Genomic DNA, 17179 nt, shown 5'->3' on the forward strand with positions numbered 1-17179 from the left:
TAAGCCTTCCTATAAACCAAATAACTTTAAATCATGTTTTTAAAATGATCTTTGTTAGTAATTAATTAAAAAAAAATAAAAATAAAAGGTTTGCTATCACATAAGCCAATACGTTTGAAACACAATGCATGCAATGGTCAAATTGGATTTGATATTTTATTAGATTTTAGTTTTGAAATAAAACCTTGATAACCACTAAAAATCTTTTTTATTCACTAATCTGCTACGTAACAGAAATTTTGTAGTTCATTAAAACATATATCTAATGTTATATTTTATTTCATTGTCAATTCGATAGATTTCATGTTCATATCGTTTTCATTTTGTTACTTCAACATTTTCATTATTATTACTTAGGTATTTTTATTTGCATTTATACCTTGTTATCTTGGTTCATATTTAAAGTAATAGACAGAGCTGCAATGGAGAATCCTAGCGCCAACAGAGTTATAAAGAGGCTTACTCCTAGTTTTGGCCAGAATCTATAATTTCAAAAAAGATAATAAAAAATATTTAACATAAAAACAACCTTTGTCATGGCTCTAAAAACATGCATGACGCGTAGGACGTAATCATCTTCTTTTTTGAAGTAACGTCTGTATTATATAAGATAAGATAAGATAAAACGTTTTCTGCTGTGCATGCTATTCTTTGTTTGTGATATGTTTGTTCAGTGGCTGACGAAGGCATCGTGGCCCAAACCACCTTTGTTTGACTTGGTACCGCAGGGTCACATATATGCAAGTTAATTAAATATTGTTACATCAATCTGTAGCTCTAGGTACAAAAACATACCCACATTAGCAAAATGTTTCAAGGTTTATGTATGCATAGTTTCATCAAGATTGCTGGAATGATGTAAATTTCTATGAACATACATACACTATCAAACATAGGCCCAAATTCATACATATGTAAGTATATGCATACATATAAACATACATAAAATATACAAATACATACATACATACATACATACATACATACATACATACATACATACATACATACATATATATATATATATATATATATATATATATATATATATATATATATATATATATATATAGTTCGTCCATCGTGTTTCGATGATGACCACTTTGTCATCCAGGGGGCTGAGGGCTTTGCACTGGGGTTTTATGTCTTCTCATGTGGCTCGTGAGACCTATGTGAGCCAGGAATGTTCGGCTGCACACTGGGCAGTGACGTGGGCCTTGCTTTTCTTCTCTGACGTTTTTCTCCTGCCAGCGTTGTTCTCTTTTCCTCAGCAACCTGTGCGCCAATTTTCACAGCGCGACGACATGATGCTCTGTCATGTGCTTCTGTCTCCCAGGTGGCTGGGTCTATGCTGAACGCCTTCAGAGAAGCTTTGAGGGTGTTCCTAAATCGCTTTTTTTGACCACCTTGCGAGCGCTTTCCTTCGCTAAGTTGGCCATACAAGAGTCGTTTAGGGATGCGGTGGTCTTCCATTCTGCAGACGTGTCCTGCCCATCGAAGCTGGGGCTGCATCAGGATTGTATGGATGCTTTCCAGACCCTCTCTTCGAAAGACTTGAGTATCTGGTATTTTGTCTTGCCATTTGACATACAGTATTTTTCTTAGACATGTCATGTGGAAGTGATTCAGTTTCTTTGCATAATTTCTATACACTGTCCACGTTTCTGAGGCATAGAGCAATGTAGGGGTGATGACGGCTCGATATAGCCCTAGCTTTTTATTTGTGGTGATACCACGTCTGTTCCAGACATTTTTAGACAGTCTGCCATAGGATGCACTGGCCTTGGCAATACGCAAGTCGATTTCATTATTAATCTTTTCGTTTCTGGAGAGTGTGCTGCCAAGATATGTGAATCTGTCCACTGAGTTTATATCATGTCCATTTATCTTGATGCTTGGATCCGAGCAGGCTTTCACAGGAGCAGGCAAATATAAGACTTCAGTCTTATTTGAGTTAATGGTAAGACCAAAGTCTGAGCATGCTCTTGATAAGTGACTGACAATGCTCTGCAGATCATTTTCAGAGCAGGCATTTAGGGCACAGTCGTCAGCAAATAGCAAGTCCCTGATTACTGCTGAATTTGTTTTTGATTTTGCTTTGAACCACCTTGGGTTGTCATATTTATCCCGATGTTTTCTCTATCTGTGAATGCATCTGTCAGCATAACGGAGAACATGATACTGAACAGCGTAGGTGCTAGGACACAGCCTTGTTTTACCCCGTTTGATACATCGAGGGCTCTGATGGTTCTCCACGTTCCTGGACACGAGCATTCATTCCATCATGAAATAGTCTCACCATGGTTATGAATTTTCGTTGGACAGCTATGCTTTGACACATAATCTTCCAGAGTCCTTCTCTGCTAACAGTGTCGAATGCCTTTGTTAGGTCGACGTATATTGAGAAGAGGTTAGCATTTTGTTCTTGGCATTTTTCCTGAAGCTGCCTTGCTGCAAAGATCATGTCAATGGTACCACGCTCTTTTCTGAAGCCGCACTGGCTTTCTGGTAGTAGACCATATTCTATGTGTTGCATGAGCCGATTTAGTAGGCTGCGTGCATACATACATACATACATGAAAACAGATATACATACATACATACATACATACATACATACATACATACATACATACATACATACATAAATACATAAATACATAAATACATACATACATACATACATACATACATGCACACATATAAACACACTAAGGAACATATATACAATACAAACAAACATACATACAAAGGGCTTCATACAAACATACATATATACTTAGACCTTACATTTTACATTATATAATAAATGATGATAACTATAAAAGAAAAATAACTAAGGAAAGATTAACAAGCAAAATATAAAAAACATTTAAAAACAAAAAGGTTTTCTAATGTGAAGGTAAAACAACTCAGATCTCTCAATACTTCAATGTTTAACTCCTTTTTTCTGTATTTAAAAAAATGTGTATAATTAATTGATTATCTAATTGGTTCCATTTTTTATCGATTCATATAATAAATGATTGCTTAAATTTCAATTTCATCCGAATATAGAAAGTGGGAAAAAAATGTACAAAATTTGTACCCGACAGACAGACAAATAGACGGAGTGGGTTAATATTAGCTATTTAAAAAATACGAACCGACAATATTTAGTGCTTTGTAATTTGTCTTCATTTCGGTTTTCAGAACTCATTGCCCACACTGAAGCTCCCTTGGATCACTGGAAGATGTTTGTTTTAAAACATCATTGTAATCATACAGATATTCTATAGGTACTAGATGCAAATATTCATTATATATATATACACTTATTTATTTATTTGTTTATTTATTTATGCATGTTTATTGAACTTCCGTGTATTATATATATATATATATTAGACAGAGAAAGAGAGTGAGAGAGAGAGTGAGAGAGAGAGTGAGAGAGAGAGAGAGTGAGAGAGAGAGTGAGAGAGAGAGAGTGAGAGAGAGAGTGAGAGAGAGAGTGAGAGAGAGAGAGTGAGAGAGAGAGAGAGAGTGAGAGAGTGAGAGAGAATATTTTAAAATTCAGAAACAAAGACTATTGTATTTTCTTCTTATATAATACAGACGTAACTTTAAAAAAGAAGTTAATTACGTCCTACACGTCATGCATTTAGTCATGCATTTTGTTTTGAAATATATAGAGCTATTACACTTTACGGTATTTGAAGAAAAACTATACATAAAATTGACAAGTGTGAACTTACTTCCTGCTGTTGCATGTTGCAAACCATTATTCTAAAAAATCAATTTGCAAAATCAGTTTCTCATAAGTTTCAAAAGTTTTAAAAAAAAATTGCAGGTATGTTGTTTAACGTCTCATGAATTTGCATCCACAATGTACCTGCAAAAAATCGAAGATCCTATATCAATAATAAGCAAACATGTTTTATTATAGTGAAACACCACTTTTAAGATCGATTTGTTACCAATATTGTAGATTTTTAGAGGCATTGGGATAGGATGTGTGGTATTATTTCAAAATATTAAATGCTTTAGGTGATATATTTTAAAGGGAAGGAAATAGATATGGTCCATACAATAATCAGAATGACATACGTCGATGCTTGGTCGGTTAATTTGTAGTTATAAATGTTGTTTATAACTAAACCGATGTAGATGTATTAAAACTCTTAATGAAATAAACTTGAACAAACCTTGTTCAAAGACTTGAGTATAGTTTTTTATTTACATATACTTAGATTCAACATAAAATGAGATATAAAAGTAACACAAATAAAATGATAAAATGATTAGACAGAATTTATAAAGTCCTCTGCTGAAAGTGGTAGATCGCTTGGCTTCCGAACAGAGTCCCGGGTTCGAATACTGGTAAAGAGTGGGATTTTTTTTTACTTTGGGATCCTTAGGCGCCTCTGAGCCCACCCAGCTCAAGCTCAAGCGAGAACCTGATATAAGTTGGGTAAAGTAAAGGAGGTAGGTCGTTATGCTGGCCACACGACACCCTCGTTAACCGTGGGCCACAGAAACAGATGACCTTAACATCATCTGCCCCCATAGATCGTAAGGTCTTAAAGAGTTATTTTACTAATTTTAAGTAACTTAGACAAAATTGAAATCAATACAAATCTTCGACCTTACTGAAACACGCCTCTGCTTACGCTCCACTTCTACATTTGAACCCGTCCTTCACATTCACCTCAGATACGCCAGATCACCTCGACCTGTCCTCGACAGATTTTCCTGTTCATGTTAAATATCACGGAACTATTTTGTGTGTCAAACCATAAGTCGTCAACTGAATGGTGTAAGAATAGTCCGACCGGTTTTCAATGGCTCTATTGTACTCTTTGTCTGTCTTGTTAAGACGCGTTCCCCTAAAACTGTATACATTCTTAGAACATTTAAAGTCTTAACTTGCTTAAAATTTATTGAAATATCGGTAACAATGTCTTTTTGTGTTGGTTAATATTCACATTGGTTAATGTGTAAATGCAATTTAAAGATATTTTTCCAAAGCTTATATTAACTCACTCTGTCTGGTTAAAAGTTTGAACATGTTTTTTCTCTCATTTCTCATTTCGGATCAAGTTGAAACTTTGCACAAATATTCATTAAACCCGACAAGACACCAATCACTAAAAAATTTTATAACTAAAGTTAATTCATTGTCAGTGATTAATTATTTGGCTTGATTTCCTAAAAAGGTATAAAAGACACTACTTCATGAGAGATATGGATATATATATATTTAGTCCCCTTATTACTTTTTGACAGGTTTTTTTCTCCCACTTCCCATTCCCGGTAAGGCTGAAGTTTTGCATAATTATTCATATACAAATCAATCCAAAAATTAACCAATTAGCTAATCATTTAGTACTTATTTTTTTATTTTATAGAGCAAGTAGTGCAGTTAACCCTGTAATTTCAGATAAATGGCTGTACTTAGCGGTTCCTTCCCTTAGATAACTTTTTTTTTAAATTAGTATTTGTTCAATCCCTTGTTTGGATTCAGATGAAAAAGAACTAGAACGTACTCTCTCTCTCCCCCCCCCCCCATTTAAAATCTCCCGAGTGTCTTTGTGTTGATCCTTGCGTGAACAATACAAGCCGGCTATGGAAAGTCTCGCTGAACACGAGGATGATCCTAAAACGTTTAAACTCATTGCCAAAACAGATACTCGTACCTCGGATGCCCGCAACATTTTGTTATTAACTGTACGTTCCATAATCTTTTAACTGCTCTCTTGTCCAAAGAAGAAGTGTCATGTAAACACCATCTTTCTGAAGCTTAGAAAGTCTATGAAAACACACAAAAAATGGGCGCCAAGGATTCGGACCCCCGCTAGGAAATGGAAGAAGTGCAACCGCAATTTCTTTTTTTACGAGTGGGTGATCGGGTCTCAAAACAAAGAAATGCTACGCCGAACTAGGAGTCTACCACTTAGTGAGGTTGTGACAGAGATTTGCGGGACATGTTCTCTGATAAATTGAACTACTCATACCAAGAGTTGCAATGGCATGGAGACCGATACAAGGAAAGTGCAAACAGGGACGTCCTCGTATAACTTGGCTCAACACTTTCATGGAGGAGCTCAGAGCAGTTGACACCAGGTGGGCAGAGGATTCAGACCTTGCCATTGACAGATCTATGTGGGGACAGCTTGGGACGCCAAGGTAGTTGACTCATTTAAATACCTATGGTCATGCATAACAAAAGAATTTTTAAAAAAGGTGAAAACCCACCTAAACTTGCCATCCGCTGCCATGATCAAACTAGAAAATCTAGAAGAGCTATACCGAATCAGAAACCCCATTGGTAACAAACCATGCTGAGAATTACTCCCTTAGAGGAAGCGGGCAGTGAGTTGTAAGGTCGCCTTGCCCCCTTAAAGGACAGTAATAATGCCTCACACGAACAAGTTTTCTCTCTCTCAAATCCGTGACTTTCATGCAGAACTCGACATTCGCAAAGAATGCGGTCTACTGTCTCTTCGTCCCCGACGCAATCGCGTAAAATAACAGCTGTATGCTTCGCTAGTGATCACTATCCTTCAATTTGATTTGAAAGCTGGACACTGGATGCCAAAGAATCTAAGCCTTTGAGAGAAATGTAACCAAAAAAATTAAAGTACATATACCAGGAATAGAAGACAAGTCTTTACTGTTACATGCAGGAATATTTTACTACATAATAAGACTACAATACTGCGTAGCGACAGGAATACTGCACTCCTAGTTAATCTATTATTATTTTTTTCTAAAATATCTTAAATTGTAATTGTTTCCTTAATTGCTACTCAAGATAAGCTTGATGGAGTTTTAAATTTGAGCAATTGATGTATTTATCTTTGCTTATATAAATATTTATGTCAAACCAGCTTTTAGTTTATTCTGATGTAGCAACATAAAAAGGAAACCGTTGACGTTAGTATCTTAAGCTCTGGTTAATAAGAGAGTGACTTTAACCTAAATTCATTGCATTTTTACAAGAAAAGAATACAAGTCAAGGCATTTTTTCCAAGAAAACAACTAAGTAGCTATATCTACATGTTATGATTTGTTTTGCTGTATTGGCAGTGTTCACATTTTAATCTAATTGACGTCACGAGCAACGTAAGACATATATTTAAGTGACTACGTGGCTTGGCCTATTTTTCTCGGGCTGTATTAAATCAATAAAGGTATACAGGTAAACGTAAGACCTTCTGAGAAGTTATTTAACATACGAAGTCTAAAAGTTATAAAACTAGGCTGAAAAAAAAATAATTCTAAGTAATTTTTAACAATTTTACTAGTGCGAATTTTGTTTGTTAATCTTAGAAAAAAACATGTACGTTGTATGCTATTGACGAGTGTACGATTTGATGCTATAAAACATAAAACCCCATTTCGTTTGAGGCAATAATATATTTATTATAATATTCTATTTTTTAATTATAAAAAAAAAGTTCTTTAAAGTGTATAGCCTTCCTATGTTCTTAAATAAGCTACAATAAAGTATATATTAAAAATGATTACGAATTAGGGTTAGGGTTAGGGTTAGGTTAAATAAATGTGAGACTATAAGTTTTATTGAGAAGTTAAGTTAGTAGACGTTAGTATCAATGAATATAACTGAGGTAACACCTTTATTAAAATTACTAAATGTACAAACCCTTCAGGATAGAAGACTTAAACGTTAAGAAGCAATTATAAACACTGAACCATAACCTTCAAACACAAAAATAAAACCTAATAAAATACTCAGAAAGACACAAAGATAAAGGCACATTCCTCGTCCCATATGCTAGGACAAATTTGTACAAAAACTCCTTCTTCCCTAGTGCTATTAGAGCATGGAATGGGTTGCCTGAGCTAGCCAGGAAAACCAGTGACTTGGCAGAATTTAAGTCATTGGTTAATATGCATGACTAGATTGACCAAGAAACACGCCTAGGACGTAATCATCTTCTTTATGAAGTATTAATAAGATAATATATAAACTTAGAACTTTAAATGGTATTAAAAATATGATGTCGGATTTTCATTATATTTTCTAGTTTACGAGATCTGAACGGGACGGAAAAGACAGACTACCCAAAACTTATAGTGTATTTTCCCCTTTCGTGGGCCGCTAGAGAAATCAATCTAAACTTATATCAATACTACAAAAACCAAGGTCTACTTACCAAGTGGAAAGCTCTACTTCAAATTTATGTATCTACGATATAGCTTTTATACTTATTTTTTGACGTAAGCAAAGTATTAAGACATTTAAGCGGATCTAGAACTTTGGAGTGGGGTGGTGCATTTTTTTTTCAAAACCCTGTATATTAGAATTTTTTAAAAATGCATTGTTTCTCAACCTTTGAGGAAAAAAAAATCCGTCTGAGTCCTTTCTCTTGACAGCTAGAGGGTCTGGGGGAGCGCTATAAGCTCTACCAGTGGGGTGCGGGGCGAATCTGTTTTAAAACGTAAAGTTTTTTTAATTTTGTAATTTCTTAACTGAAATACAAAAAGAAAAAAAGTATTAGTTTGTCCAATGGGCGGAAGGTAATTGCATATATCGCCCCTACCAACTGGTAGAACCCTTTTTCATTTTATATTTACTAATGATAAAATTTGAGTTCAGAGTCTATGTGTGACATAATATACAAAGGGGCTAAAACATCAATATGTACCTTATATTTTATAGATATTCAACTAATTTTGTTCACAAACTATGATTTCTCCATAAAAATAGGATAGCCCCCCCCCCATTCCGAGGGCTACAGTGGGAAGATCAGTAGAAGCAATCGACCCCCCCCCTCACCTCACCGAATCGGTGTATTCGCATCCCCCACCCCCCAATCGGCTAACAGGGGAACGACATAAGCATAATATAAAAAGTCAGTTAAAATATCAATAACAAATTTTAATTATATATTAGATATTAGATATTTAATTGATTCAGTTAAAGCTGTGATTTCTACAAATAAATTGGACAGCCCCCCCCCCCCCCACTCGAAAGCTTATGGTTGGGGGGGCGGGATTGATGCCTTGGCCACCTCCCCATCTCACCAAATCGGCTAGCATACCTGGGGGGGGGGGGGCGAAATAATCTAAAACCAGGTTGACTTATTAATAATTAGTATATATTATTATCATAAACTACTAAATTCGTATACAAATGGGTCATTTCTTTACTAAAATTCGTCCGAGTGAGATCGCACCTACCCCCCCCCCGTATCCTCCAGTGGAAGTGCGTCTGTACTAAGATTTAGTTTTATCAAAGTGTGATACATGTGTGAATGAATTCGTTTGAAGGGAGGGGGGCAAAGAAGCAAATAAATGGTGTCTTTGGTTAAAGGGCGTACAAAATACGAAAGTACTGATAGGTTTCCATAATATGTGTGACAAGCGGAGAGCTTGTGTGTGTGTGTTGCTGTCTTTTGTCTAGGGAATTATCTATAGGAGACTTCACTTCACAGATCTTGCTATAGGCAAACAACAAAGAGTTGAACATAATTTACAATGAATAGATATTTATTTACCAAATGTAAGGAAGAGGTTACGAAGCATACAGGTAGGATTGTATGATGGAAGGATGTACCAATTGAGTTTTGGCTTATATCATCATTAGATGTTATAGGCAAGTGGTCCGAGTGTTATCAGGCACGAAACGTATCTTTTGAGCCAGGTGGTGCCGTGGGTAGACTGGCGTGTCTGATTGTTGAGGCTGTCTGCAAGTGTAGCAGAACTAGGCCATCGGCAGTTCAGCTGTGGTGGAGGCAAAGATCAACTGCGGCTATTGGTTGCAGAAGCCAGTGACGGGCTTTGGCTGAGATTACTAAGTCAATGACGACTTCTCACGCTGGGTTGTTTGATTTGTGAAGAGCTCTTGAGCAGAAACTCTGATCACATAAAGAATTAAAAGAAGATATAGGTTGCGACTATACACAATAAGCATGTTAGCTTTAAAGACGCTGCTGGGATGTAGATACTCTTCTTGGAAGGACAGAATGGATCTGATAAGCCTATGCATAACATCACAAATAAAAAAAAATATAACATATAATCTACATTGTTTGATAGTTAAACGGAGCTAAGGGAGCTAAAAGTCAATAATAAAGGTCGCTATTAGGAGAGATAACAAATTTTATTTTTAAAAAAATGAAGTCAGGGGAGATAACTTTTTTATAAAAAATGCTATCAGGGGATTTAACAAGATAAAAAAAAGATTGCTATCAGGAGAGATAACAAAATAATAAGGAAGATTGTTATTAGAGGTGGTTCACTAGTCAGAGCGAATAATAATTACTAACATTACATACACTCGTGGGATGAAGACAAATTTAGAAAAATAACATGTTGATTAAGGTGATATGCTGTGAACGTCTCATCCGATACAGATACAATCAAAAATGTAAGGATGGTAATACAATTAAGGTTACAAGAATTCCTTGTAATGGAATTCAATATTTACATAAAAATACTTTCTTACTGAAATGAGATTTTGAGAAAATATTGAAGCCAAACAAATAATCTAAGGTAAAATGTGCTAAATGTTAGAATAATTCCATCGCAAGGAAAAACAGAAGGCCATTTATGCGTAGAAGGTATGTGGTGAGGGATAATTTGTGAGAGATAAATTATTAAGTGCTAATTAGCTAAATATATGTCTGAAAAATTAACACAAATTCTAGTCTGGATTTAATCTGTATAACTACATTAGATTTAATTTGTACAAATAATACATTTGTCGATGAGGTATATTAATGTTTATTCCATATCTAGATAAAATTACTTAAAATATTTTACAAATTTCAAGTCACTAGTCTCATCAAGTCGATGTGTTGAGCAAGATGATACTATGTTTACCCGCTCGGATATACATTACTGGGTAAATAAATAAAGATTATATGATGACATTAATATAACCTACTTACACAAGTCCAGGAAATTTAGAAATACACATAATAAAAAAAAAAATAACTAAACGCATACAATCAATTACAACTAAGTAAAGTGGTTCTCAAGCACTCTGCTATGTTATACACTACTAAACTCCGATAGAAAAATGGAAAATGTAGAATCTGGAGAGAAAAGACACGTCCGGCCACTGGAAAGGGCCCTGAGTGAAATGACTATAGATCTCTGACCACGGGGTTTAGTGATGCCAGGAGGTTGGTGGAGGTAGAGTGAGAGAGAGGTGAGATTTGGAAAATTTCCCTCCAGAAAAGGCGCAATTATTAGAAGGGGAGAGAGGAGGGGGGTGGGGTAGAGAGACACACAGAAAGGGGTGACCTGCGAAGATTAACCATTTCGCTCCTGATTGACAATACCATCGTTGATTTGACCCCATTAAATTAACTTAATTTTTGGGTTTGTAAACTTTAATTTGTGTTATATAAAAAGGGCATACAGGTATCTATACCAATTATAAGATTTTCTGATGAAAAGAAAACGATTACTGACCTTTAACCCAAACAGGGTAGTGAAATACAAATTGGGTCCTTTTGATGTCCACTTTTGTGTCCACCTTTTCTTCCCCTTAGCTGAGAGGGACATGAGGAGAGGTAAGGTAACATTTTCTCACTGTGATGACCGAGCGGGGAGGGGGGGGGCGGCAATGGCAAGTCTCTACGTGTTTCTGGACTTACTGGAAGATGATGTTTGGCAAGGTGTTTAAATTCAATTTTGGTTACGTTCTAGGTAAAGCTGGGGGAATAAAATAACATAAGAATAATTTCTCGTATTAAAAAGGGAGAAAATAAATTAATGCAATAAATGTCGTTGACGTGAATGATAATTTATATGTGAGCGAATGACGTTCCGTCACAAATGGTCGTTCAAACGAATGTTAGTATTATTCTTCTAACTTATATAACATTTAATTTTCTTGCTTAAACTTGTGTTCAAAAATAAGTTGTTCCGTAAGTGTTTTAAAAATGCCATGTGGATGTTACGTAATCGTTTGAAATATCTATCCTGACTTCATTATATCACGACAAACGGACCATAGATACGTAATAAAAAACATAAATTTAAGTCACATGATTGTTTGAGATCGCACTTCCGAATTATTTTTGGACAAGACGTCACATAAGTTTTATTATCGACAATAATTTGTTGTGTAATTTTAATGATAAAAAAATCTAAGCTCTAAGAAGTTATTGATTACTTTAAAATATCCCAAACACTGATAATAAGTGTTTGTGTGTGTGTGTGTTTCTCATTCAAACAATAAATTAAATATAAATCTTTATCAGGCAAGTATGGTGCACAGATTCAATATCTCCGACATTCGATTAAATGTCATCGATTACTATCTAATGAAAAGATTGCTTTAGGCAGCCAATGAATATCAGCATAGTTTTTCTGTTTATGTATTTCATTAATCCATGGTTCTATACTTAAGCACTATGGTGCCATAGGCTTCTACCCTGCCCGCTCCCATCCCCCGTCGTCCCGCGGGAGGTTTAAACAAGGAAGTAAATTATCTAAAACTCTTAAGTGACATCAACATGTTAAACATTTATTAAAAAAATCTTTACAACTTGTAGACAATCAAATAATAGGTGATACTATTCTTTCAAGGAAAGGAACTCCTTCTCTAGCTAACATATAAACATTTTGATTTATTGATTAAAATAAGAATTCACCTTCCTGGTTTGAATGTAGGCCTACAATAAATCCAGTGTAGAAATCACTTAAAACGTACCATGCACAGTATACGTTAATAGAGCAATAAACATTCTAATGCACTTAATATACAGTGTTTTACTTACTAACAGTACATAGCTTTTCTTCCCTTTAGCAAGTATTCACTTCACTGTTTTATTTATGTAAAGACTGGTCTCCTCCAACAGTGGTTCTAAAATGTTCTCTCTGACATATGTCACGAATATGAGTTGATATGGAGGCGCAATGGCTGAGCGGCCCGGGATCGAATCCTGGTGAAGACTGCGATTTTTAATTTTGGGATCTTTCGGCGCCTCTGAGTCCACCCAGCTTTTGTAATGGGTACCTGACATAAGTTGGGTAAACGTAAATGCGGTTGGTCGTTGTGCTGGCCACAAGACACTCTCGGTAACCGTAGGCCACAGAAACAGCTGACCTCTACATCATCTTCCCTAGGACCACAAGGTCTGAGAGGAGAAATTTACTTTATGAGCTTGTTCATCTATTTTCTTACTTTAGGCACAACTCGAGACAGAGATAAGTCCTGATAGCAATAGATAAATATTTCAGTTAAGAAAACCATGTTGTCAGACTTTGATCAGTCTATAAAAAGAAATTAGAACTAAGTAGAATAATAGGGTATTATAAAGCTTGTTAGAGAGTCACTGGCGTAGCTAGGGATTTGGGTGCCCTGGGGGGGGGGGGTTGCTTGACCTCTTTAGGTGCCCCTGCATTTTGACATTTGACATCATGACATAGAGTAATATTTAATGTAAAAAAACATTTCGGACAATAATTTGTGGCCCCTCAAGTGTGAGCCAGGGGAGATTTTTAAATTTAGACCCTCCTCTCCTCACCCTAGCTACGCCAGTGTATTGAGCCCGAAAATTAAGAAAATTAAGAAGCAGAAAAGCAGAATTTTCCATGGCTACGCAGACCTATATATTTAGCAACATTTAGATAGATAGATAGATAGATAGATAGATAGATAGATAGATAGATAGATAGATAGATAGATAGATAGATAGATAGATAGATAAAGATATTGATATAAAATGATCAATAAAGGCTTGTTTTCTAACTTAAGATAAAAGAAAAAAAAATTCACTTACAGAAACACTCGCTATAGTGATCTGCTTATTCGAACGTATCATGCCAAAGTAAAAAAAAAACATTTTTGCTTTTCATGGATTGGTTTTTTTTTATTTTTGTTTTTTAGGTCTACGTCTAAGGTAATCGAATTTCTAACCGGCGCTTCCCACCCTCAAAGAATTGTCTACGTGGAAAGCTGGTATATATTTAGTCAGCTTTTATTTTTACAATGCTAATGTAATGTTGAAACCCGAAAAAATAAATATTATTAAAGATTTTTAAAATTCAGGTCACTCCCTCTGAATAGTCCTAACTACCATTCACTTGTTTACTTACATGGGAGGATTATTTACATTTAAATGGGTTTGTGATTATATTTTCTTTAGTTTTTCTGAAAGTCATTTCATCTACTAAACAAAAAAGTCATGTGACTGCTGTCTTATCTCTTATCTGCTAGCTATCAAAATAGACACAGATAATAATAGAAATAATAATTGGTATAATCTCCCGTCGAATAGGAAACTAAAGCCATAGCGCTAAACTAAAAATAATAATTAAAATACACCGACGTTGAAAACGAGCATTTTACAAGATTTTAGAGAAATTTCTTGGTGGAGGCAGCTGACAAAGATCTCTACGAGACATTCAATTATTAAGGCTCTGGGAGCGATTAGCATTATAGTATTATAAAGTAATACTAAAGTAATATCAAGTAACTTTTAAGTATTATCAAGCTACACAATTTAAACACCACAATGATATATTAATACTTAAGTGTCATATATATATATATTGGTGCAGTTGCTTAGCTAGGGATTTGGGGGGGCCTGGTGGGGGGGGGGGGGGGAGGGCTTGACATTTTAGGATCCTGCATTTTAACATTGGACATCATTACATGAGATAGTGTACTTAATAATTACATAAGTCTAAATTCCTATTGGTACATTTTATAAGTAAAATTATCAAAACTGTAATCATTAAGATTTTTTAAATTATTGACGAGATAATGTACAAGTTAAAAATCTCAATTCATATCGACTGACGTCGTGCTTTCCGTGCAGCAAAGGTCATCTATAACATCATCTAGATTAATGCTGTCTAGTAATTTTGACTCCACGTGAACATTACATATCAATGGCGTAATATTAATATTTAATTTTTAAATAATTCTTCTAGTGGGTGCCCTGATAGACTTTCAATTTTGGATTCGTCTCCCCCAGCCTAGTTACTCAACTGCATTTGTAACTAGATAGCACACAATATGTTCATCTGCTTGTATAAGACTTTAAAAAAAGGATACACGTTTGTATAAAGAGGTTAAAGTATTTGAATATACGAGCGTTTTTTTATGTAGATAAAATGATAACATATATCATAGATATAGATAAAATCAGGGTCGCCGCTACCTATTGTGCAATGTGTGCATTGCACGCAGGCGGCCGCCGAATGTAAGGGGCGGCCAAATCATTATTTCAAGATTCCTTTTTTTTTTTAATTTTTGGTTCAATAATAAAAAAAAATACTTAATCCTAAACCAGGAAATTACTCTAAAGTCTTGTAAAATGCTTTTTTTTTTTTTAAATTATTTTTTTTATTCTGCTTGTCATTAGAAATTTAACTTGCTGTGTTAAGATAATTGTGTCATTGTCATCGTTTTCTTTTGACACGTTGCATCTTTTTTTACAAATGATGAAAAAAGAAAAAAAAATGGTCTTACTGGGATTTGAACCTGCTATTTTAGGTTCTATAGGCTGATGCTCTAGAAAACCGCCAAACAGCTTATGTAAATTTTGAATATTTTTGTTAATTAAACATAATTTTCAATAGCTTTCAAAGATGTAAATCTACAAATACAATAAACACTTTTTTACAAATATTGTTTCAAACTACAAATTACCATATTAAATGAAACATTTTCTGTGGCTTAAAACAGTATTTAAAAAAGAAAATATAGTGTATAATACATAATACTCGAGTTGACCTTTGCGATTTAAATTTTAGTAAAATCTATACAAATTAAAAATAGATGACATCTTTTCCAAGAGTTATCTTTCTTTCAGTAGTTGACCTTTCCGTTTTTAATTTCCGTAGTACAATGACAAAGAGAACTCTGTAGATGTTTATATAACAAGATTTTGAATATTTTTGAACAAAAAAAACTTTTCTAAAAATGAAATGTCAAGGTGGTGTAAAAAAAATAATACGTTCATATGTTTCTACATTTTAAAAAATTTACACACAAAAAATATTAATAATTCTGTTTTTGAATAAAATTTTAACATTTTAATTTTTGCACATTTCTACTGAAAACCAAAATTACTTTTAATGCCTTATTTATATAAATAGAAAACGTAAATCCCGTCTTAGCCATCATATATAATAAAAACAAACAAAAAAAGATTCCCAAATTGTCATTTTTACCATAAATTAAGCTTTATTAGTTTGACCCAGACATGCACATAAACAGAAAACTGTGACATCTGTCGTGTCAAAACCTCGTCAAAAAGTGAAAAATTAACACACATTTCATTCAAGTATATAAAAATATTTTGTATTATCAGCTCACCGTGTGTCTAATACAAATTTGAACACGTTATTTATCCAACTTCCCATTTTCGTATCAAGCTAAAATTTTACTTAATTAATTATTTTCAAAGAAAAACACGAGTTTATTTAAAGGAATAAACAAACTATTTTATTAAATTGATAATATAATAACTTTTGTTTGATTTAAAAAAGAAAGGAAAATTATTCTTTTATTATAGAGATATATGGATGTCAATGTGGAGGTTTTCCCCCTTACAACAACTTGGTTGTTGTTGTTTTTTTTTTATTATTTTTTTTTTATTCTGCTTGTCATTAGAAAATTACCTTGCTGTGTTAAGATAATTGTGTCATTGTCATCGTTTTCTTTTGAAAATTTGCATCATTTTTGTATTTTGGGGGTTTTCTTTGCTGGAAACAACGTCAATAATACCGTGCCGAAAAGCAACTGCGTTTTTGAAACGGGAAAGCTAAATAATGTTGAATTTAAATGTAGAAACTTGAACAGAATTAAACAGATGTTGTATTTCTCATCAACAATATAACACGCCAACGTGCTTCTATAAAAAATGATCCGGCAATAATGTAAAGCTATCTACTTTCTCATACTAAAACAACCAGGTCAGGCTATGTTTCAACAACAAAATGTGTCAAAATTCGCTATACTAGCATTAAAAATTTAAAAATGTGTCATGTAAAGAAGATTTTAGTTAAAACTGTTAGCATTTCTTACATGTTAAGCTTTGCAAAGGCTCTAAAACCATTTTTCTTGTATTTGAAACATAAAATTGAATTTTCTTTATTATGAAGTAATTAAAGTAAGTGCATCATCTGAAAGCCATCTCATTTTGAGGGATTTGTATCCTTTTTCTAGGGGGAGCTACCACCTTCTACCAAGCACGTCCTCAGG

General features: G+C 34.2%; 1 protein-coding gene across 6 annotated transcripts in view; it reads right to left on the bottom strand.

Annotated features, from left to right (window-relative positions):
- The window catches only part of LOC106065080 (uncharacterized), a 25745-nt gene extending 13030 nt beyond the window's left edge, over positions 1-12715 (bottom strand). Inside the window, exons 1-4 of one of the 6 annotated variants that reach the window (XM_056017037.1) lie at positions 6235-6957; positions 3735-3871; positions 3147-3226; positions 380-482 (exon numbers count right to left, since the gene is read on the bottom strand). In XM_056017037.1, the coding sequence (XP_055873012.1) occupies positions 380-482; positions 3147-3199 (156 nt within the window). In that variant the 5' untranslated portion in view covers positions 3200-3226; positions 3735-3871; positions 6235-6957. Of the gene's footprint in view, positions 1-379; positions 483-3146; positions 3227-3734; positions 3872-5675; positions 5751-6234; positions 6958-12614 lie in introns of those variants that run through there. The other 5 variants (XM_056017036.1, XM_056017039.1, XM_056017041.1 and 2 more) reach the window with 5 other exon arrangements.
- Between the last annotated feature and the right edge of the window lie 4464 nt (positions 12716-17179).

The sequence above is a fragment of the Biomphalaria glabrata genome, chromosome 18 (assembly GCF_947242115.1).
Source record: "Biomphalaria glabrata chromosome 18, xgBioGlab47.1, whole genome shotgun sequence".
Lineage (NCBI taxonomy): Eukaryota > Metazoa > Mollusca > Gastropoda > Planorbidae > Biomphalaria > Biomphalaria glabrata.